Genomic DNA, 22243 nt, shown 5'->3' with positions numbered 1-22243 from the left:
TTTAAGAGTTTTTAGTATTTTGTGTCTTATTTGTTTCTCCCATATTCATCTTTCCACTTGCGCCCTTTTTAAGTCTATTTTACATGTGTTCATCTACTATTATTTTAAAGGTCATCACGGTTGGCGTATTGTGTTTCCAGCTGCTTTTGTATGACGTTTTCAAAAACTCAAAATCGTACTTCCATCTTTCCCTGAAGTCATTTTTTTTTGCAACATTTTATGAATATGTGCAACTTTTGGGTTGCGCTAAACATTTGAAAAAAAAAAAAAAGTCAAAGCGAAAAACACAGCATTCTTTGACTATGCAAAAACAAAATTAATGAATCCATTTTAAAGAATTTGGTGTAAAGTAGTAAAGTGACTTCTAAAAAATGCAGCAAATAATGAATGGGACTAGAATGACCATGGTCTGACCCATGTTCTAGTCATTTGTGTGTATGAATAAGCGGTTTTCATAGGATCACACAGGGAGGTTGTAGTCAGTGCAATGAAATCGACTGCTCAGTGGTGAAATTTAATAGTACTTTATATTTGAGTTCATTGGGTTTACACACCGCACCTACACCAGCACTACTAGCACACGGTCAAAATAAGAACAGAAATCTTATATTTAAAACAATAAAGGACATTTGTAGCAGATATGGGAAAGAGAAATCTCTAGCAGATCGTGTTAGGCTTCCGATATATAACTTTTACAGTAGCTAGCGTTCGTACAGGAACTAAAAAAAACAAAAAAGTAGATATACAAAATAAACCAAACTTTTTATATACTGTATATGTACACAAACCAGTGCCTCTTAGTGTAACCCGCTTAACAACTTTATCACTGATGCAACAATTGCGAGCAAAAAAAAAAACAAGTATAAATTATAAAAAAAAAAAAAAAAAAAAAAGGTGCAAAACTGCCAGTCTACATCTGAACTCTACACAACACCAGGAACTCCAAAAAGGAATGACGCGTGCTTTGTGTTTAGCACCTAAAGTGCAGATCTCATACTGCTGCATACTAGCCCTAGTAGTGGAGCAATTTCAGAAAACCCCTCCAAATTGGGGTGGAAAAAACAAAAAAGAAAAAAAGTTAGATCACTTCCGAAAAATTGCTGGAGAAGGGATAGAAGTCTGGTGTCCATCAACGGATCTTGACGTCAGTCCTTTGCTCCTTTTGAGGCTTTCAGATGAATTGTCGTGCGATGGATGAACCGTGGGCCTCAGACGAGACAAGAGTCAACGGAGAGTTAACGGGTTAGATACAAATTCTAGAACAGAAGCAGTGGGATCTGAAATGAACGAACATCGCCAAGACGAGGACACGTGCTTTAAACCCCGGGGTTAGTCAATGAAAGCGAAGCTCCCGTTCAGTGCTGTAATGTGCCCGGAGAACAGGCTATCTCAGGACATTTGACTGCTTCTGGATCGCGATTCCACATTGATGGATCGTCTTCAAAACTTGGGTATGTAACACATGAAAAATGATGTACGGTACAGACAGTGCTTAGCGGCTGCAGACTGGCATTGGCCACTACCATAAAAAAAAAAAAAAAAGGACAACATACCAACCAACATCATGGTCTTAATCAACGTCTCAGCATGATGGAGGGCAAAGAGATAACAGTCAACTGCTGTAGATGCCAGGTTGGCAGCATGAGAGGCCCCTTTTTGTCTTCTTATCGCATATTTCGGTCTCGCCTAGCAATCTCTAACTTTTCAGTACGTGATATTTAATATCAAGGGCTGGGAAAAAAAAAAAAAAAAAAAAAAAAAAAAAAGAGGCTGAGCATTTCTTGTTGAAGGCATGTTCACCTCCCGCCTTGTGTTTGACCTACAGCAGCTCAAAATACAGTATTTCTCAATGCAGTTTAGGTTATAAGTATTAACATGCCATCTCAGGATGTAGGAAAAAGAAATAAAGCACGCGTTGGCGTTGCAGTAGTGTGAGGCCTAAGAAATTCATTTTGGTAATTAACTGTATTACGTTGGGTGACGAGGGACCACCGCTGTTCATGGCCAGGGCACTGACCTACCAGCTCATGATCCGACTATCGGAGCGTGCCACGGAGCGCCCAGCGGCTTCATTGTGTCAATATCCTACATCTTCACATACGCCCTAATGATTACTTGTTTACCTTAGAAAATAATTCCCTGTCATCGAAGAGTTAAAAAAGGGCAAAATTGAACCCATGGTTCGCTGTAGGAATTATGGAAATCTAGGGGTTATTTTTTTTTCTTCGCCCTCCTCTTTTTCCAGCTAGTTTCGTGATTTTTAATATGTGATGTGTTAATAGGGGGCCAGAGATGCCTAATCGTAAATTAATCTGACAAGCACCGACTTACTACCGTCCTGCCATGCTGCACTCCTGGTCCTCTTACATATAGGCAAACCAAAATATCTGGCCAAGGAAGGCAACAGAAGGTATCATGTATCCATATAGACTTAATTATTTGTACAAGAATTGGGGTGTTAAGATGTCTCTTTTCCTTGCACGCCGGTGGCGGTTTTTATGGAGCTGATGGTCCTGTTGAACCAGGTCTTTTTTGCTGCTTGCACTTCATTTAGGGCAAGACCAAGATGATGCTCCAGATCCTGAAAGAGAACCATGGAAAGCCCATTAAGAGAGCGTAAAGGTGGCCGTTATCCATAAAATAACTACTGACCCAAAGGGAGAGGAATGTGTCTGACAGCATTTAAAGGGAATCTGTCAGCAGGTTTTTGCTATGTAATCTGACAGCAGCATAATGTAGGGACAGATACCCTTCTTCTGACGACAGATCACTTGGTATACTGGGTGCAGCAGTTGTGATACTATCACAGTTTTCTCTGCTGAAGCTCTAGCAGATCTCAATATTGCTGAGCTGTGTATTACAAATAGATTCCATTTAATCCTGACTGCAAAAAACAAGCTTGACTGAGCGAAGCATAAATCAGTCTGAAATGTAACAAATCTATGGTGTATGGGGGTCTCCAGAATATGACTTTATAGCAGATGTTGGGACACAAATTTGAGTCCCTCTCTATTGTATCTGCTGCATAATCCTGCCAAAATCAGCCAACTTATCACAGATGTATAATAATCAAAACAATCAGATCCATATACAAAGCAGAATGTGAGCTCTTCCGAGTAACCGTTATTTTAATTTTATAAACTAATATTGCACATGAAAATAAGCAACTTTGTAATACATCTTACTAGAGAAATCATGTTTCTCTTTCCTCCTGGACTGATCTTTCACTCTGGCTAAAATCTGTATTCAGTAAAGAAAAAAATGTTTCTGAAATAAGAGATGACAATTGGTGCGAAGAAGATTCTATGCAAAGGAGGAGGGAGGCATTACAGTTTTCCATAGAACGTTATGAGCAACAACTGTACTCTCCCATCTCAATAATGGGGAAGTTTGTATTCATTCTAGATCGTTTTTACCTATGAATTGAGAATGAAAGATCAGCCCAGAAAAACAAAGAAGCAGATGAATTTGATAGAATATTTTACAAAGTTTACTACATTCACCATATTTACACTATTGATTTATGGAGAGAAAAAAACTAAATATAGGTTCACTTTCAGCTTTAGTAGAACTTCAATTTTGCGACAGTGCTCAAAGATTATTAGACTGGTGTCCGCTATTTAGTCTACTTAAAGGGAATCGGTCACCCTTTTTTTGCCCTCTCAGCTTCCGCCACTGACATCAGGGGCTTATCTACAGCATTCTGTAATGCTGTAGATAAGCCCCCGATGTAACCTGAAAGATAAGAAAAACACGTTATATTATACTCACCAGTGGGGGCGGACCGGTCCGATGGGTGTTGAGGTCCGGTCCGACGCCTCCCATCTTCATACGATGCTGTCCTCTTCTTCCCTTCCTGTAGTGGCTCCGGAGCACTGCTCTGCCCTGTTGAGGGCAGAGCAGAGTCCTGCAGTGGGCAGTCATCGGGAGAGGTCTGGCGCCTGTGCACTGCAGTATTCTGCTCTGCCCTCAACAGTGCAGAGCAGTGCGCCTGCGCCATAGCTACTACAGGAAGGGAAGAAGAGGACGGCATCGTATGAAGATGGGAGGCGTCGGACCGGACCGCTACACCCATCGGACCGGACCGCCCCCTCTGGTGAGTATAATCTAACGTGTTTTTCTTATCTTTCAGGTTGCATCGAGGGATTATCTACAGCATTACAGAATGCTGTAGATAACCGGATTACTTACCGGTAATACTCTTTTGTAGAGTCCACGACAACACCCACTGAGAGGGGGATCCGCCCCAGGAACAGGAAACCTAGAGAGATAAATGGGGCGGTCCCCCTTGCTCCCTCAGTTTGTATTACCGAGAACAACGGAGGAACCGCCATACATGTTTTAGTCATTTTGTTTGGGCGATTCATATATCTTACCCATATAGCCTTTAGATTCGCTAAGTTTAATCATATATTAAATTCTAATTACAATCTCCACCACCAAGGAGACCCATGTGTGAAAAATTTTTACGGGGGGGAAGTGAGCGGGTGCTGTCGTGGACTCTACAAAAGAGTATTACCGGTAAGTAATCCGGTTTTTCCTCTTCGCCACGACAGCACCCACTGAGAGATTTCCAGAGATAATCACTTGGGAGGGCACACCGTGTTAAGGACCGATCTACCAAAGGTCAAATTCTCTGTAGAGGACAAATCTAGTCTATAGTGACTAGAGTTGAGCGATACCGTCCGATACTTCAAAGTATCGTATCGGATGGTATCGGCCGATCTTTAAAAAAGTATCGGTATCGCCGATTCCGATACCGGAAGTCCCATTCAAGTCTATGGGACTTCCGGTATCGGAATAAGAAAAACCCTTTCCTGCCCTTGTACAGCCTCTCTGGGGTCTGTACGGGCCTTTCGGGGGGCTGTGCCGGCCTGCCAGGGGGTCTGTGCAGGCTCCGGTGGTCTGTGCCGGCCTGCCGGGGGGCTGTGCCGGCCTGCCGGTGGTCTGTGCAGGCTCCGGGGGGCTGTGCCGGCCTGCCGGGGGGCTGTGCCGGCGTGCCGGTGGTCTGTGCAGGCTTCGGGGGTCTGTGCAGGCATCGTCCGATGGGACTACAAGTCCCATCGGGCGATGCCTGCTACCATGACAGTGATTGACACATTAGCCAATGATGGGACAGTAGTAGTCTCATCATCCGGCTAATGTGTTAAATGTAAAAAAAAAAAAAAAAAATTACATGCTACATACATGCTACATTCATACAACATGCATACTACATACATGCTACATTCATACTACATACATGCTACATTCATACTACATGCAACATACTACATACATGCTACATTCATACTACATGCAACATACATACTACATATATACTACATACATACTACATACATGCTACATTCATACTACATAAATACTACATGCAACATACATACTACATATATACTACATACATACTACATGCATGCTACATACATACTGCATGCTACATACATACTGCATGCTACATACATACTGCATGCTACATACATACTGCATGCTACATACATACCACATATATACTACATACATACTACATACATACTACATGCATGCTACATACATAACACATATATACTACATGCATGCTACATACATACTACATGCATGCTACATACATACTACATGCTACATACTACATATATACTACATGCATGCTACATACATACTACATGCTACATACATACTACATGCTACATACATACTACATGCTACATACATACTACATGCTACATACATACTACATGCTACATACATACTACATATATACTACATGCATGCTACATACATACCACATATATACTACATGCATGCTACATGCATACCACATATATACTACATGCATGCTACATGCATGCTACATACATAACACATATATACTACATGCATGCTACATACATACTACATGCATGCTACATACATACTACATGCATGCTACATACATACTACATGCTACATACATACTACATATATACTACATACATACTACATATATACTACATGCATGCTACATACATACTGCATGCTACATACATACTACATATATACTACATGCATGCTACATACATACTACATACATACTACATGCTACATACATACCACATATATACTACATACATACTACATACAATACATTCATACAATACATACATAGACATACAGTACATATAACATAGAGTAACATACTTACCAATACTTGTCACATTGTTCCCCGAAGCCATTGTCTTTTCCGGAATAAATATTAACATAACAAACCACAAAAATACTCACCCACGATCCGAAGCAGTCCACGAGTGTCCCACGACGATCTTGGGTAGAGAACTGCAGCATCAGCTGATGCCGCCGTTCTCTACGGGCTGCAGGAATCCAATGACGGAAGGTAGGTATCCTTCCGCACTGTATTCCTCCGCCACTTAAAAAAAAAAAAAAAGTCCCTAGTCTCACTTTATGCCATTGCTGTGTGGGAATTTCCCACGCAGCAATGGCATAAAGTGAGACTAGGGACTTTTTTTTTTTTAAGTGGCGGAGGAATACAGTGCGGAAGGATACCTACCTTCCGTCATTGGATTCCTGCAGCCCGTAGAGAACGGCAGCATCATCTGATGCTGCAGTTCTCTACCCAAGATCGTCGTGGGACACACTCGTGGACTGCTTCGGATCGTGGGTGAGTATTTTTGTGGTTTGTTATGTTAATATTTATTCCGGAAAAGACAATGGCTTCGGGGAACAATGTGACAAGTATTGGTAAGTATGTTACTCTATGTTATATGTACTGTATGTCTATGTATGTATTGTATGAATGTATTGTATGTAGTATGTATGTAGTATATATGTGGTATGTATGTAGCATGTAGTATGTATGTAGTATGTATGTAGCATGCATGTAGTATATATGTAGTATGTATGTAGCATGTAGTATGTATGTAGCATGCAGTATGTATGTAGCATGCATGTAGTATATATGTAGTATGTATGTAGTATATATGTAGTATGTATGTAGCATGTAGTATGTATGTAGTATGTATGTGGTATGTATGTGGCATGTAGTATGTATGTAGCATGCATGTAGTATGTATGTAGCATGCATGTAGTATGTATTTAGTATGTATGTAGTATGTAGCATGTATGTAGCATGTATGTGGTATGTATGTGGTATGTATGTAGTATGCATGTAGTATATGTAGTATGTAGCATGCATGTAGTATGTATGTAGCATGCATGTAGTATGTATGTAGCATGCATGTAGTATGTATGTAGCATGCATGTAGTATGTATGTAGTATGTATGTAGTATGTATGTAGCATGCATGTAGTATGCATGTAGCATGCATGTAGTATGTATGTAGTATGTATGTGGCATGTAGTATGTATGTAGCATGCATGTAGTATGTATGTAGCATGCATGTAGTATGTAGCATGTATGTAGCATGTATGTGGTATGTATGTAGTATGTATGTAGTATATATGTAGTATGTATGTAGCATGTAGTATGTATGTAGCATGCATGTAGTATGTATGTAGTATATATGTAGTATGTATGTAGCATGTAGTATGTATGTAGCATGCATGTAGTATGTATGTAGTATTTTTTTTTTTTTTTTTAACATTTAACACATTAGCCGGATGATGGGACTACTACTGTCCCATCATTGGCTAATGTGTCAATCACTGTCATGGTAGCAGGCATCGCCCGATGGGACTTGTAGTCCCATCGGACGATGCTTGCACAGACCCCCGGACATCAGCACAGCCACCCGGCAGGCCGGCACAGCCCCCCGGCAGGCCGGTACAGACCCACACAGGGTGCACAGACCACCGGCAGGCTGGCACAGCCCCCCGGCAGGCCGGTACAGACCCCCACAGGGTGCACAGACCACCGGCAGGCCGGCACAGCCCCCCGGCAGGCCGGTACAGACCCCCACAGGGTGCACAGACCACCGGCAGGCCGGCACAGACCCCCACAGGGTGCACAGACCACCGGCAGGCCGGCACAGCCCCCCGGCAGGCCGGTACAGACCCCGGGCAGTCCACACAGCCCCCCGGCAGGCCGGCACAGCCCCCCGGCAGGCCGGCAGAGACCCCCGGAAGGCCCGAAATGACGGCGCATCATGATGCGCACACACCGCGCATCATGATGACGTCAGTCTGTCAATCAACTTGGAACTTCCGATTCCGATGCCGAATTCCGATATTGAAAAAATATCGGAAGTCGGTATCGGAATTCCGATACAGCAAGTATCGGCCGATACCCGATACTTGCGGTATCGGAATGCTCAACACTAATAGTGACTATAGAAGGTAGATGGAGAAGACCAGGTTGCAGCCTTACATATTTGTTCAATTGGGACGTTTGCCCTCTCGGCCCAGGAGGATGATATGGCTCTAGTAGAGTGCGCCTTAATCCCCAGCGGAGGTTCTTCTCCTTTAGCCAAATATGCCATTGTGATCGCATCTCTAATCCACCTGGATAATGTGCCTGTTGTGACTCCAGACCCCTTTCTGCTGCCCTGGAAGGAGACAAAAAGAGACCTACTCTGCCTCCAGGGACTGGTCCTATCAAGGTAGGCTAGTACCGCTCTTCTTACATCTAAGGTGTGATATTTCACCTCGTCCTGGTTAGACGGGTTCTCATAGAAGGAGGGTAGGCATATCTCCTGAGACCTATGAAATTTAGTTGCCCGTTTGGGAAGGTAGGACGGGTCTGTCTTCAAAATCAGTCTGTCTCGTGTTATTGACAGGAACGGAGGGTCTACTGATCACTTACTCTTCTAGCTGATACTAAAGCTACTAATGTAGCAGTTTTTAATGAGAGGCACTTCACTGATGCCGAGCTTATGGGCTCAAATGGGGCCTGAGTAAAGGCATCCAAAACCAGAGTAAGGTTCCATGCCGGAAGCCGAGGAATATGCACCGGTTCTGACCGTTGACAAGCTGAAACAAAACGGTTTACCCATCTATTTGCTGCCACGTTATAGTTAAATAGGGCTCCTAGGGCCGATATATGGACCTTTAGAGTATTAACTGAGAGGCCCAATTCTCGGCCTCTTTGAAGAAACTCTAAGATGGGCGTAATGGGTACTTCACCGGCTAGCTCTGCTGGGTGAAAGGCCAGGAATTTCCTCCACACCTTAGCGTATATTCTTGTAGTAGACTCTTTCCTACTTTGTAGCAGGGTATTAATTAGGTTTTCCGAAAAGCCCTTCTGCTTCAATAGTTCCCTTTCAAATTCCAGGCCGCTAGGTGTAGGGCTTTGGCCTGTGGATGGTAGCAGGGTCCCTGCGAGAGAAGATCCTGGTGCAGCGGCAGGATCCACGGGTCGGTTATTGACATGGCTCTCAGCCATGAAAACCACGGCCTTTTGGGCCAAAACGGGGCTATCAAGATGACCCTCGCCCTCTCTTGTCTTATTTTCCTGATTACCGTTGGAAGTAGAACCATTGGAGGGAAGGCATAGGCTAGCCGGAATGCCCAGGGTGCTTGGAGGGCATCTAGAATGTCTGGGTTGTCTGACCTGTAGAGCGAAGCGAACCTCTTTACGAGTCTGTTGGCTCTGGTAGCAAACAGGTCTATTTCCGGTCTGCCCCATTCTGTCGCTATCGTCTCGAAGACGTGCCTGCTGAGGACCCACTCGCCCTGATATAGGACCTGGCGACTGAGATAGTCTGCTTGAAAGTTGTCTACTCCTCTTATGTGGAGTGCCGACAAGGAGTGAAGATGTACCTCGGCTATCTCTAGGATCTCTTCCGCGATAGACATCAACGGTCCCGACCGCGTACCTCCCTGTCGGTTTATATAGGCCACTGCGGTGGTATTGTCTGTCTGGATTCTCACGTGGGTTCCTCTTAACTGCGGGAGAAATTGAGATATCGCATAGTAAATTGCTTTTAGCTCCTTTACATTAGAGGAGGTTTCTATCCATGTTTACTCCACCGGCCTTGTATCATGTGCTCCTCCAGGTGGGCCCCCCAGCCCCAGGGGCTAGCATCCGTGGTGAGCACCTTGGAGGGAGTTACCCACCATTGCACTCCCTTAGACAAATTGGTAGGATTTAACCACCACTTTAGGGATTTAACAACTTCTGGCGATAGGGACATCCTCCCTTCCAACCGCCCCTGCAGTCTCTCTGTTTCCTGCAGAATAGCCCACTGTAGTGTTCTAGAGTGGAACTGGGCCCATTGCACCGCTGGGATGCACGATATCAGGGACCCCAGCAAAGACATACCCTGTCTCAATGATATTACGGGTCTTCCTGTAGTATTCCGTATCTTATTGATTATGGCCACTGCTTTAGCGTCTGGCAGAAAGCACTTCTGACTTACAGAATCTACTTGCAGGCCTAGGAACCTCTGACAGGTAACTGGTTCTAGTCTGGACTTCTCCCAGTTGATTAGCCATCCTAGCGTTTGTAGGGATGAGATAATCTTGGCCATTCTTGTTTTGCACTGAGAAACAGAATTCCCCACTACGAGCAGGTCGTCCAAGTAAGGGACCACTAGTGTGTCATTCAGCCTTACATACGACATCACTTCCAGCATCAATTTGGTAAATACCCGAGGAGCCATGGATAGCCCGAATGGCATTGCCACAAACTGGAAATGCTGAATCCGACCCTTGAACCAGACCGCTACTCGCAGGAACTTCTGGTGCTCTTGGTATATGGGTAGATGGTAATAGGCATCCTTTAGGTCCAAAACTGCCATGTAACACCTGGGAAACAAAAGTTCTATTGCAGAATTTATTGACTCCATCTTAAATGGCCTCAGCCTTAAGAAGGTATTAAGCTTCTTTAAATTTATTATGGTCCTAAAAGAGCCATCTGGTTTTGGGACTAAAAATAGAGGAGAATAAAAGCCCATTCCTTCTTCTTCCCCTGGGACCTCTATTAGGACCTGTTTAGTTAGTAATACTGCAATCTCCATCTCCAGTGCTTCCTGCTGTATCTGGGACTTCATGGAAGTCAATAGGAAGAAGTTCGGTGGATGCCGAACAAATTCTAGTTTTAGGCCTGATGAGACGATATCAATGGCCCATGGGTTTGATGTTACCTTCCCCCATTGGTGGCTGAATTTCAGTAGTCTGCCACCTACCGGTGTACTGGTATTAGCGGAACCTGTCTCCTCTGAAGGGACGCTTCCCGAATAGATTGCCCCTCTGTTTGGGGTCCTTATTTCCCCAGCGATCCTGGGATTTAAAGTCCTTCTTTTTGCCAAACGGCGGCATCCTGTAGGACCTCCTATTGAAGGGAAAATACGGGTTAGGAAAACCTTTTTTTCTCTCTCCCGCTTTTGTTAAAATCTCGTCCAGTTCCGTGCCAAATAGGTACTTGCCCCGGCAGGGTATAGCAAACAGTTTAGTTTTTGTCTGCGTGTCCCCTTTCCATCCCTTCAACCATAAGGCCCGCCGGCCTGCATTGGTTAGCCCCGCTGCTCTAGCCGATAAACGGAGAGAGTCCGCCGAGGAATCGGAGAGGAAGGCCGCTGCTCCTTTAATGAGGGGCATAGAGGACAGGAGTTTATTCCTGGCCACTCCGTTTTTAATATTGTCCTCTAGGTCATTTAGCCATACCAACATTGATCTTGCTGTGCACGTGGCTGCTATTGCGGGCTTGAAAGCTGCCGCACATGCTTCCCAGGATCGTTTAAGGAGTGTATCGGTCTTACGATCTGATGAGTCAGCCAAAATTCCTGAATCCTCTACCGGCAGGGAGGATCTACGAGAGGTAGAGCCCACCGCCGCATCCACTTTGGGGGCTCTCGACCAAGCTGTCAATTCCTCATCGTCAAACGGATATTTACGCTTTGACGTTAAGGGGAGGAAGGTTTTCTGCCCCTGTTTTTCCCACTCCCTTTTCACCAGCTCTTTTATAGCTGGGACCACTGGGAATGCTCGGACCTTTCTACGGGAAATGCCTGCAAACATTATGTCTTGTGGAGTCTTGGGGTCCTTACTCTCAGGTAGACCCATGGTATTTCGGACAGACTTAACTAAGTTACTGACGCTGTCCGTAGAGAAACACGCCTGCTCCTCGTCCTCTGAGGAAGGGTATTCCTGGTATCTATCAGAGTCTAGCTCCCCGGATTCTGATGGCGACCTTGACGCCGGCGAAGCTCCTCCTCTTGGTGAACTTATCTGTCTCACAGAGGAGTGACCCCCCAGACTACTGGTGCTGCCCAAGGCCCGTAACTCTTCCCTAATTATCGCTCGGATATCCTCTTTCTTCCGTGAGGATTCCTCCTGTAAGGCCTCCTCAATACACGCTTGGCATAATCTTTTAGGGTGGCCGTCTGGGAGGGGCTGAGAACATAAGGCACACTCTCTATTTTTCGCCTTCTCTGTTCTTTTGGCCTAAAAGGGGGGTATGGACCAGAAAAAAGAGGGCCATCAACTATTTAATCTGACTAAAAACACTCACCCGTGAGTCTCGTCAGCAAACTACCGGCTGCGGGGTCCACGCCTCAAGCTGAGGCGAGGCGTGGGATGATTTCTTCTCCTTCCGTTTTTTCTCCAGGGGCTCAATTTGCCTGGAAGGTCCGCTAGATTCCTTCCTGGAGCTGCCACTTCTTCTGGTGCTGCTGCTGCTTCTCCTAGTAGCACCGCTTTGTCTGCTGCCATGTGGGGATTCCACTGGCTGACTTAGCGGGAGCGAAGCTGGGTCATCTATGGATGACATGACTGCGCACTGGCGCTGCCTCCGTGGCTTCCTTTTATAACCTTACCCCACTTTTTTTTTTTTTTTCCATCTTCCATTTTTTCCTCTTTTTTTTTTTTTTTTTTAAGCCCCTTCTGCGCATGCGCGGGCGTTCTCTCGCGAGCGCCGCCTCCTGCGCTGATCCCGGAAGTCTTCCAGACCCTTACTTCCGGGTTGCCTGCCTGGGAGCGCCGCTGGAAGCGCTGATGCCGTGGCCCCGACAGTGACACCACGCACACGGCCCACACGTTAACCCCTGCAGGTATGACCTCCGGTAGCGCTGCCTGGCACAAACGCTCAGGCTCTTCTGTTTCTCTCGGGGGAGGGGGGGGTGGCGCGCGGCCACCATCCATGATATGCCTAATGGCATTGTGTAATGCGTTCGTCCCCTTCCTGGGGGGGGGGGGGGGGGGATATACGCCCCTGTCCCCTCAGTGAGCCTTGGCACCTTCTCACCTCCGGCCTCACCTGCATTACCAGCTCTGGGGGGGGGGGGGAACCATCACCTCTCCGCCCGACGCTGCCTCCAGTCCTGGGGCCCCTGCTGCTCATATTATGCACGCAGGCGGCTACCAGACCAGGTATCCTCTTCTGCGGGTTCCTTCCTAGGAACAGGAAACCAAACTGAGGGAGCGAGGGGGACCGCCCCATTTATTAGGTTTCCTGTTCCTGGGGCGGATCCCCTCTCTCAGTGGGTGCTGTCGTGGCGAAGAGGAAAAAACCCCTGATGTCGGTGGCCGCAGCTTATAGTCCAAAAGGTGACAGATTCCCTTTAAAACAGTTGTCAATGCATTCTTTTTTTTTACCTATAAAGATACAATTTCTGACTGATGGTTTACCTGTATCTTACACTCGGCTTCTACTAGCTGAAGTTTAGTTTGCGCCAATTCTAGCTCCATTTCCCGTAACTGGTTTTTAAGAGACTCCTTCTCTTCATCAGTATCCTCCTCCTCGGAGTTCTCCTTCTTTGTGCTGACCAACTTCACTCTTCCTTCTGTGTTGAAGAACTCTCGGCAACGTTCACAACCTTCAACTTTTTGCTAAGTGGTCAAAGGCAGAAAAGAATTATTATGAGAATTCTGATAAATATATGTTGCTTCTCAAAACCAATACACCTAAACAATTAAATAACAACACCTGAAAAGAGGCCGAACAAACTGCTGTTTCCATAACTATCCATATAGATGTTAATGTAGAGTGCCATGTTCACCCACCTTTCCTATTCGCCACAGGACTCAAAGAGACCACACTGAACAAAATATTTTACAAATATACTGTAAATCTCTATGGTTTAAATACCACTGAACAAAATATTTCTTTCACGCCACGGGTACTTTTATATAATTTTTTCCTTTGCAAAATTAAAAAAAGTGTCTAAATATTTCAGCATTAAATAAATATTAGTCATTTTAAAGGAAACCTGTAAGGTCAAATAACTATTATCCTGCAGATACAGGTATAATCTGCAGGTGGTTAATAGCATTATGAAGGTGCCTGCCCACCGAACTGAAATTGCACCACCAGGGAGAAAATTAACATTATTCTTCCTAGGAGCCGCCAGCTTTCAGTCATAGTTTAAAACCCCTTTACTCCCAAGGGTGGTTTGCATGTTAATGCCCAGGCCAATTTGTACAATTCTGACCACTGTCCCTTTATGAGGTCATAACTCTGGAAAGCTTCCAAGGAACCCAGTGATTCTGACAATGGTTTCTCGTGACATATTGTACTTCATGTTAATCCTAAAATTTTCATATAACTTGCGTTTATTTGTGAAAAAAACGGAAATTTGGCGAAAATGTTGCAATTTTCCAACTTTGAATTTTTATGCCCTTAAATCAGAGATATGGCACTCAAAAAACTTAAAGTAACATTTCCCACATGTTTACTTTACATCAGCACAATTTGGGAACCAAAATTTTTTTTGTTAGGAAGTTATAAGGTTTAAAAGTTGACCAGCGATTTCTCATTTCTACTACACCATTTTATTTTTAGGGACCGCATCACATTTGAAGTCACTTTGAGGGGTCTATATGATAGAAAATATCCAAAAGTGACACGCTTCTTAAAAATGCACCCCTCAAGGTGCTCAAAACCAGACTCAAGAAGTTTATTAACCCTTCAGGTGCTTCAAAGGAATTTTTTGAATGTTTAAAAAAAAAAAAACAACATTTAACTTTTTTTTTTTTACAAAAAAAATTACTTCAGGTTGAATTTTTTTTATTTTACCAAGGGTAACAGGAGAAATTGGACTGGAAAAGTTATTGTGCAGTTTGTCCTGAGTACACTGTTACCTGATATGTGGGGGGGAACCACTGTTTGGGCGCACGGCAGAGCTCGGAAGGGAAGGAGCGCCGTTTGACCTTTTCAACGCAAAATTGGCTGGAATTCAGATCGGATGCCATGTCAAGTTTGGAGAGCTCCTGATGTGCCTAAACAGTGGAAACCCCACACAAGTGACCCCATTTTGGAAACTAGACCCCCCAAGGAACTTATCTCGATATGTGGTAAGAACTTTGAACCCCCAAGGGCTTCACTGAAGTTTATAAAGTACAGCCGTACAATTAAAAAATCATATTTTTTCCACAAAAATTATCTTTTCACCCCCAATTGTTATTTTCCCAAGAGTAACAGGACCCCAAAAGTTATTGTGCAATTTGTCCTGAGTACGCTGATGTGGGGGTAAACCACTATTTGGGCGCATGGCAGAGCTCGGAAGGGAAGCAGCGCCATTTGACTTTTTTGGCTGGAATTGAGATGGAAAGCCAAAACAGTGGAAACCCACCTATTCTAACTCCAACCCTAACCCCAACACACCCCTAACCCTAGCCCTAATGGGAAAATGGATATAAATACATTTTTTTTTATTTTATTATTTTTCCCTAACTAATGGGGTGATAAAGGGGGGTTTGATTTACTATTCATAGCATGTTTTTATTTTTGCCAGCTGTCGCACTCTAAAAGACGCTTTATATTGTAAAAATAGTTTATGCATCACCACATTTTGAGAGCTATAATTTTTCCATATTTTGACCCACCGAGTCATGTGAGGTCTTATTTTTTGCAGGACGAGTTGACGTTTTTATTGGTACCATTTTCGGGCACGTGACATTTTTTGATCGCTTTTTATTCCGATTTTTGGGACGCAGAATGAACAAAAACCAGCGTTTCGTGAATTTCTTTTGGGGGGTGCGTTTACACCGTTCCGCATGCGGTAAAATTGATAAAGCGGTTTTATTCTTTGGGTCGGTACGGTTACAGCGATACCTCATTTATGTCTTTTTATGTTTTGGTGCTTTTATGCAATGAAAAAAATGTCATAAAAAAATTATTTTTGCATCGCTTTATTCTGCAAGCTATAACTTATTTTTTTGCTGATGACGCTGTATGGCGGCTCTTTTTTTGCGGGACAAGATGACGTTTTCAGCGGTAAAATGGTTATTTATATCCATCTTTTTGATCACGCGTTATTGCATTTTTTGTTCAGCGGTATGCTGATAAAGCTTTATTTTTTGCTTTGTTTTTTATTTTTTAAGGGGTTCAATAAAGGGGTTAACTAGTTGGACAGTTTTATAGGGCGGGTCGTTACAGACGTGGCGATACCAAATGTGTACTTTTATTGGGTTTTTTTTTTTTCAAAAAATGAATTAGGGAATTTTTTTTTTTTTTTTTTTAATTTATTTAGCGATTTTTTTATAAATTATTTTTACACCTTTTTTTTAACTTGATTACACATTGTCTCAGTGGGGACATCACTGTCATGTGACAGATCGCTGATCTGTCACATCACAGATCGCTGTGACAGATCAGCGATCTGTCACAGGCAGTGCTGCAGGCTTCCTCATGCCGGAGTTTTGCAGGCATGAGGAAGCCGCCTCCCTGCAGGAGCCCGAAGGAGACCCCCGCAGCAGCGCTGCACATCGTGCTGCTGTGGGGGTCTCAGGGAAGCACGGAGGGAGCCCCCTCCCTGCTGATGCTTCCCTAACTCCCCGGTACACTGCGATCGTGTTTGATCGCAGTGTGCCAGGGGTTAACGTGTCGGGGGCGGTCCGTGACCGCCCCTGACACATAGTGCCGGGTGTCAGCTGTGATAATCAGCTGACACCCGGCCGCGATCAGCTGCGCTCCCCCCATGAGCGCAGCTGATCGCGCTAGACGTACTATTCCGTCCTTAGGACTTAGGTCCCAGGTCACATGGACGGATTAGTACAACTAATGTAGGAAAGGGGTTAATGCTCCAGCCACGTCTTTATGACTGAAAGCTGGCGGCTGTAAGCATGCCCCGAAACTTTGGACTGACTGCTCAAGATGCATGCAGTGCATAAGTGATGAGCTGGCTGTCAGTCAAAATACCGGGGTTCACAGGACTGGTGCTTGACCGCCGGGGGATTACACAGGTGAGTGTTGCCTATTTTAATATTTCCGTTTTTTGAAAAATCCAGGCAACCCAGTTGGGTAAAAAAAAACGCACAGGCTTTAAAATAACTACCTTCTGACTGCTACGAGCTGAACTGTTGGAAACCTCCAGATTTCCAAAACAGGGTTCTGAAATGCCCCCATTAGTTGATGAATGGAGCAATGGAGGCTCATGCACGGCCACCACTCGAGTCCAAAGGGTTATATTAAAGCCCCGGTTTTGAGTTAGGACAACTGATTTCACTGCCAATTAGAAAGTAATAAAAAGTGTTCTTCAAAAGCAAGGTTGATGACCATGAACGGTGAATCTAGACAACTGCCCATATAGCCCACACAGAGACTATTGAAAGCTTTTCATAGAGGTCTCGTGTTCAAGTGGCATAGGTTCAGAGTTGTAAAAAAAAAAAAAAAAAAATATAGGGATTTTTGGTACTTACCGTAAAATCTCTTGGAGCCTTCGACATAACCATGGGTGTATGCGGATGTCGCTAGGAGGAGCTGACACTAGGCAAAAGGAAAAATAGCTCCTCTCCAGCAGTATACACCCGACAGGCACTAGGCTACTTAGTTGGTGTTAAAGCAGTAGGAGAAGCAACCAGAAGCTCGACATATGTAACAATTCAAAACAACGGCACGTAGGCCAACAACTGTACAAACAATAAGGGAGGGTGCTGTGTCCCCCAATCAAGGCTCCAAAAAAAGAGATTTTACGGTAAGTACCAAAAATCCCTCTTTCTTTATCTCTTCATTGGGGGACACATAACCAGGGGACGTCCAAAAGCAGTCACAAAAGGTGGCAGAAGGAAAATATAGGTAAAGAGAAAGGAACCTAGGTCGTCCGATGAGAAACCGCCACCTGCACAACCTTCCTACCCAGGCCTGCACCAGTCGAGGCTTGGGTATTAACCTTGTAGAACCTTGCAAAGGTGTGTAAAGACGACCAGGTTGCAGCTTTGCAGATCTGCAAGGCCAAAGCCTGGTGACGAACGGCCGGGGAAGCTCCCACAGCCCGGGTGGAGTGAGCCTTCAGTCCCAGAGGAGGCTGTTTGCCCCGAACATGGTATACCCTCCAGTACCGCTGAGCGAATCCAAAGGACAATCGTGGACTTAGAGGCCTGGAGACCCTTTCGACGACCTTCAGGAATGACAAGTAGGGAATCTGACTGATGAAAGGAAGCAGTCCTAGAAAGGTAGACTCGAATAGCTCTGACCGAATCCAGTTTGTGGAGGGACTTTTCCAGTGGATGAATAGGAGAAGGACAGAGAGAGGGAAGGACCATTTCTTCATTGATGTGAAAGGCAGAAAGCACCTTGGGAAAAAGGAAGGAACAGGGACGAAGGACTACCATGTCCAGGTACAGAATCAGGAAAGGAGAACGACACGACAGTGCTGCTAGCTCGGAAACTCTCCTGATATACGTAATGGCGATTAGGAAGGCCACCTTCCAAGACAGGAGCGAAAACGAGATATCCTGGATGGGGTCAAAGGGGGGCACGCTGAAAAGCGTCGAGAACAAGAGATTGAAATCCCATGGATCTACCGGAGGATGGTAAAGTGGCGCCAGATGGGAAACCCCCTGAATGAAAGTATTCACCTGAAGAAAGGAAGCCAAATCTTTCTGGAAGAGGACTGACAGAGCGGATACCTGACCCTTAAGGGTACTAAGCGATAGGTGTGAATCAAGGCCCGCTTGAAGAAAGCCGAGGATGACCGGAAGGGAAAAGGACATCGGAAACAAACTGCTATCCTCGCACCACCGGAAGAAGGCTTTCCAACATCTGTGGTAGATACGTAAGGATGCTGGTTTCCTCGCCTTAATCATGGTCTGGATGACCCTGGTAGAGAAACCGGCTTCTTTTAGGACTGCGGCCTCAACGGCCATGCCGTTACACTCAAAGACCGAGAACTCGGGTGGAAGATGAGGCCTTGCGAGAGAAGATGTGGACAGTGAAAGCTTCCAGGGAACGTCCGCGAGCATATTCACGAGCTCCGTATATCAGGCCCGTCTTGGCCAGTCTGGAGCGATGAGAAGAACTGGAACCTCTTGTGCCTTTATCTTCTTTAAGACTCTTGGAATCAAGATGAGAGGCGGAAAAAGATAGGGGAGCTGAAACTGGGACCATGGGATCACCAGGGCGTCGCAGCCTAAGGCTCTCAGCTCCGGGACCAAGCCACGAACAGAGGAAAATTGTGGTTCTCCCGGGACGCCATGAGGTCGTCGTCTGGGGTGCCCCATCTCGGACATATTTGGTCGAAGATGGCGGGGTTGAGCGACAACTCGCCTGACGTGATGCCCTGACGGCTCAGAAAATCGGCTTCCCAGTTTTCTCCCCCCGGGATGTGAACGGCGGAAATGGCCGGGACGTGACGTTCCACCCATTGCAGAATCTGTGTCACTTCTGACATGGTCTGTTTGCTGCAAGTCCCGCCTGGGTGATTTATGTACGCCGTGGCGCTGTCCGACTGAATGCGGACCAGCTTGCCTGCAAGCAGGGGCTGCCAGCGGAGAAGGGCACGCAAGATTGCCCTGATCTCCAGGAGACTGATGGGGAGAAGAGTTTCCTGGGCGTTCCAGCCACCTTGCACTGTGTGATGAATGAAGACAGCTCCCCAACCGAGGAGACTGGTGTCGGTGGCGATGACCTGCCACCAGAGAGGGAGAAAGGACCTCCCACGCAGGAGGCGGATAGCGTCCACCAAGTCAGCGATTGTCTCACTTTTAGAGGCAAAAGGACCGGTCGGTCCAGGGAGACAGGTGTCTTGTCCCAAGCAGACGAGAGCCTGCTGAATAGGACAGGTGTGAAACTGGGCATAAGGAACAACTTCCTTGGCTGCAACCATCTTCCCCCAGTACCCTCATGTAAGATCATAAGGGGAGAGGGAATGGTTGCCTTAGAGAGTGAATTCCCTGACGTAAAGACGCAAACTTCTCCTTCGGAAGGAAGACGCTGGCCTGAGCCGTATCGAACTCCATACCCAGAAACACCAGGCGCTGAGATGGAAGAAGGGAGGATTTCTCCTTGTTGACTATCCAGCCGAGACGGACCAGAGTGTCCAGAGTGATCTGAAGACTCTAGTCGCAGTCCCGTTGTGACGGACCTTTGATCAGGAGATCGTTCAGGTAAGGGATTATGAGATTCCCCCTGGAGCGAAGGATGGCCATGACTGCTGCCATGACCTTCGTTAAGACCCTGGAGGCAGAAGCCAGGCCGAAGGGAAGGGCCGTGAACTGATAATGATGCTCCTGGATTGCAATCCAAAAGGAAACTCTGATGCTGCACACAAACAGGAATGTGAAGATAAGCATCCTGAATGTCTACAGAGAAAAGAAACTCCCCCTGTTCCATGGAGGCGGTTATTGAACGTAAGGACTCCATCCTGAGATGGCGGGTCCGAACGTGACAGTTCAACCGCTTGAGGTTCAGAATCGGACGGACAGACCTGTCTTTTTTCCGGACTATGAACAGATTGGAGTAAAACCCCGAAAACCGCTCGTTTGAAGGAACGGGCATGATTATGCCTGAGTGTAGAAGGGAAGAAACCGCTTGAAGAATCCCTGAGGCTTGACCAAGACTAACTGCTGAGAGAGAAAGAATCTTCTTCCTGAGATGGAAGAAAAGTCGATCTTGTAACCAGACGTGATTATCTCCTTGACCCAGGCGTCGCTGTCCGCTGACAACCATGCGTCCCTGAATAGAAGGCGGCGTCCTCCCACCCTGGAAAAACTTCCAGGTGGGGATGACCCGTCATTTGGAGGAAAACCTTGTGGGAGCGGGATCCAGAGGGCTTTGAGGAACGTCCCCTTTGGTCTCCAGTGAGGTGCCGGTTTGAAGGATGGTTTCCCTCCTTTCCCTTGGGATGGACAAGGGGTCCTGCTGGGAGGAAGTCCCCGAAGAAGAGAAAGGTCGAAAGGAGCTGCAAGGTTGGGGCCCTTTTCTACTACAGGGACGTTTGGGCTTAGACTAGGGAAGGGAAGTGCTCTTTCCGAAGGTGGAGTTTGAAATTATTTGGTCTAGTTTGGAACAGAAGAGCATGGACCACTGAAAAGCCAGGCTCGTGAGAGATTCCATGTTTTTAACCAGAGGATGCGGCGTATAGCAATAATATTGCTGCTTGCCCTGGCGGAACAGCCGGCCGCATCCAAAGAAGTGGCTAGAAGATATTTGCCAGCGTGAGCAATCTGATCCGCTAAATCTGCAAGTTCTTCCGGAGGAGCTGCAGCTACAATGCCCTGGCGGAGGATCTTAGCTCAGGCAGAAATAGACTTTGCCACCCAGGTGGAAGCGAAACTGGGACAGAGAGAAGCACCAGTCGCTTCAAAGGTCGATTTGGCTAAAAACTCAATTTGCCTGTCCATTGCGTCCTGGAGAGACGCACTATCTGGACGAGACAGAATTGTGTTTGAGGCCAGGCGAGAGACAGGAGAGTCCGCTTCAGGAGAGACTGCCCATTTACCTGTAAGGCCTGGGCTAAAGGGATACAATATGTCTAACTGTCTCCTTCCAGGGAAGCGCTTTTCAGGGTGCTCCCAGTGTTTGGACATGGTCGCCTCAAACTCTTTATGGTTTGGAAAGGTGCAGGGAGGGCGTTTTACCCAGTTAAAGGCGACAGAGTATTCTGGAGTGGTAATCTCGTCCTCTTTTAGTTTAAGGGTTTGAGTGATCGCTAAAATAAGGCTATCAACCATGTCTTGTATCTTGGAAGTCTGGTCTGAATCAGAGTCGGACCCAGACTGGGAGTCCAGTTCTGACCCAAATGCCTCATCCGAGGAGGGAGAATGGGGAGAGAGCGGAGCTCGGGGAACTGGATGAGGAGCTAGGGAGAGACCACTTCCTAGACTTTTCCCGACTTGTCCCTGTGAAGGTCGTGATCAGGTCCGTGTGAATCACCCTGTGAGACGTTCGGAGCACTGGTGGCGGCAGATAAGTTTGGAAGACGTTCCAGAGTTTGTACGAGGGACTGGGATATTATGTCTGGTCCGAGACCAACAGACATGGCAACAGCCCACTCCGGAGGGAGGGGTGTGCTGTCATCCCCGGCATTAGAGTGATGCTGTGGGACAGACATGGTGGAAGGACTGCAGGACGGGCAGAGGGGGGACGACTGACCTGAGGACCACTTTCTCTTGCAGCGGGCGCAGGCGTAATGTATCAG

The 22243-nt window shown here is 46.0% G+C and overlaps 1 protein-coding gene across 2 annotated transcripts in view; it reads right to left on the bottom strand.

Moving 5' to 3' along the window:
* Nucleotides 1-508: 508 nt before the first annotated feature.
* RABGAP1 (RAB GTPase activating protein 1) overlaps nt 509-22243 on the bottom strand; it is a 263850-nt gene continuing 242115 nt past the window's right edge. For both annotated transcript variants that reach the window (XM_073590685.1, XM_073590686.1), the window contains exons 25-26: nt 13515-13715; nt 509-2581 (exon numbers count right to left, since the gene is read on the bottom strand). In XM_073590685.1, coding sequence (XP_073446786.1) covers nt 2459-2581; nt 13515-13715 — 324 coding nt within the window. In that variant the 3' untranslated portion in view covers nt 509-2458. The remainder of the gene's footprint in view (nt 2582-13514; nt 13716-22243) is intronic.

The sequence above is a fragment of the Dendrobates tinctorius genome, unplaced genomic scaffold (genome assembly GCF_039654945.1).
Source record: "Dendrobates tinctorius isolate UK_male_01 unplaced genomic scaffold, ASM3965494v1 ptg000120l, whole genome shotgun sequence".
NCBI lineage: Eukaryota > Metazoa > Chordata > Amphibia > Anura > Dendrobatidae > Dendrobates > Dendrobates tinctorius.
The sequence above is the reverse complement of the archived record's forward strand: the minus strand, read 5'-3'. Positions and strand labels throughout refer to the sequence as shown.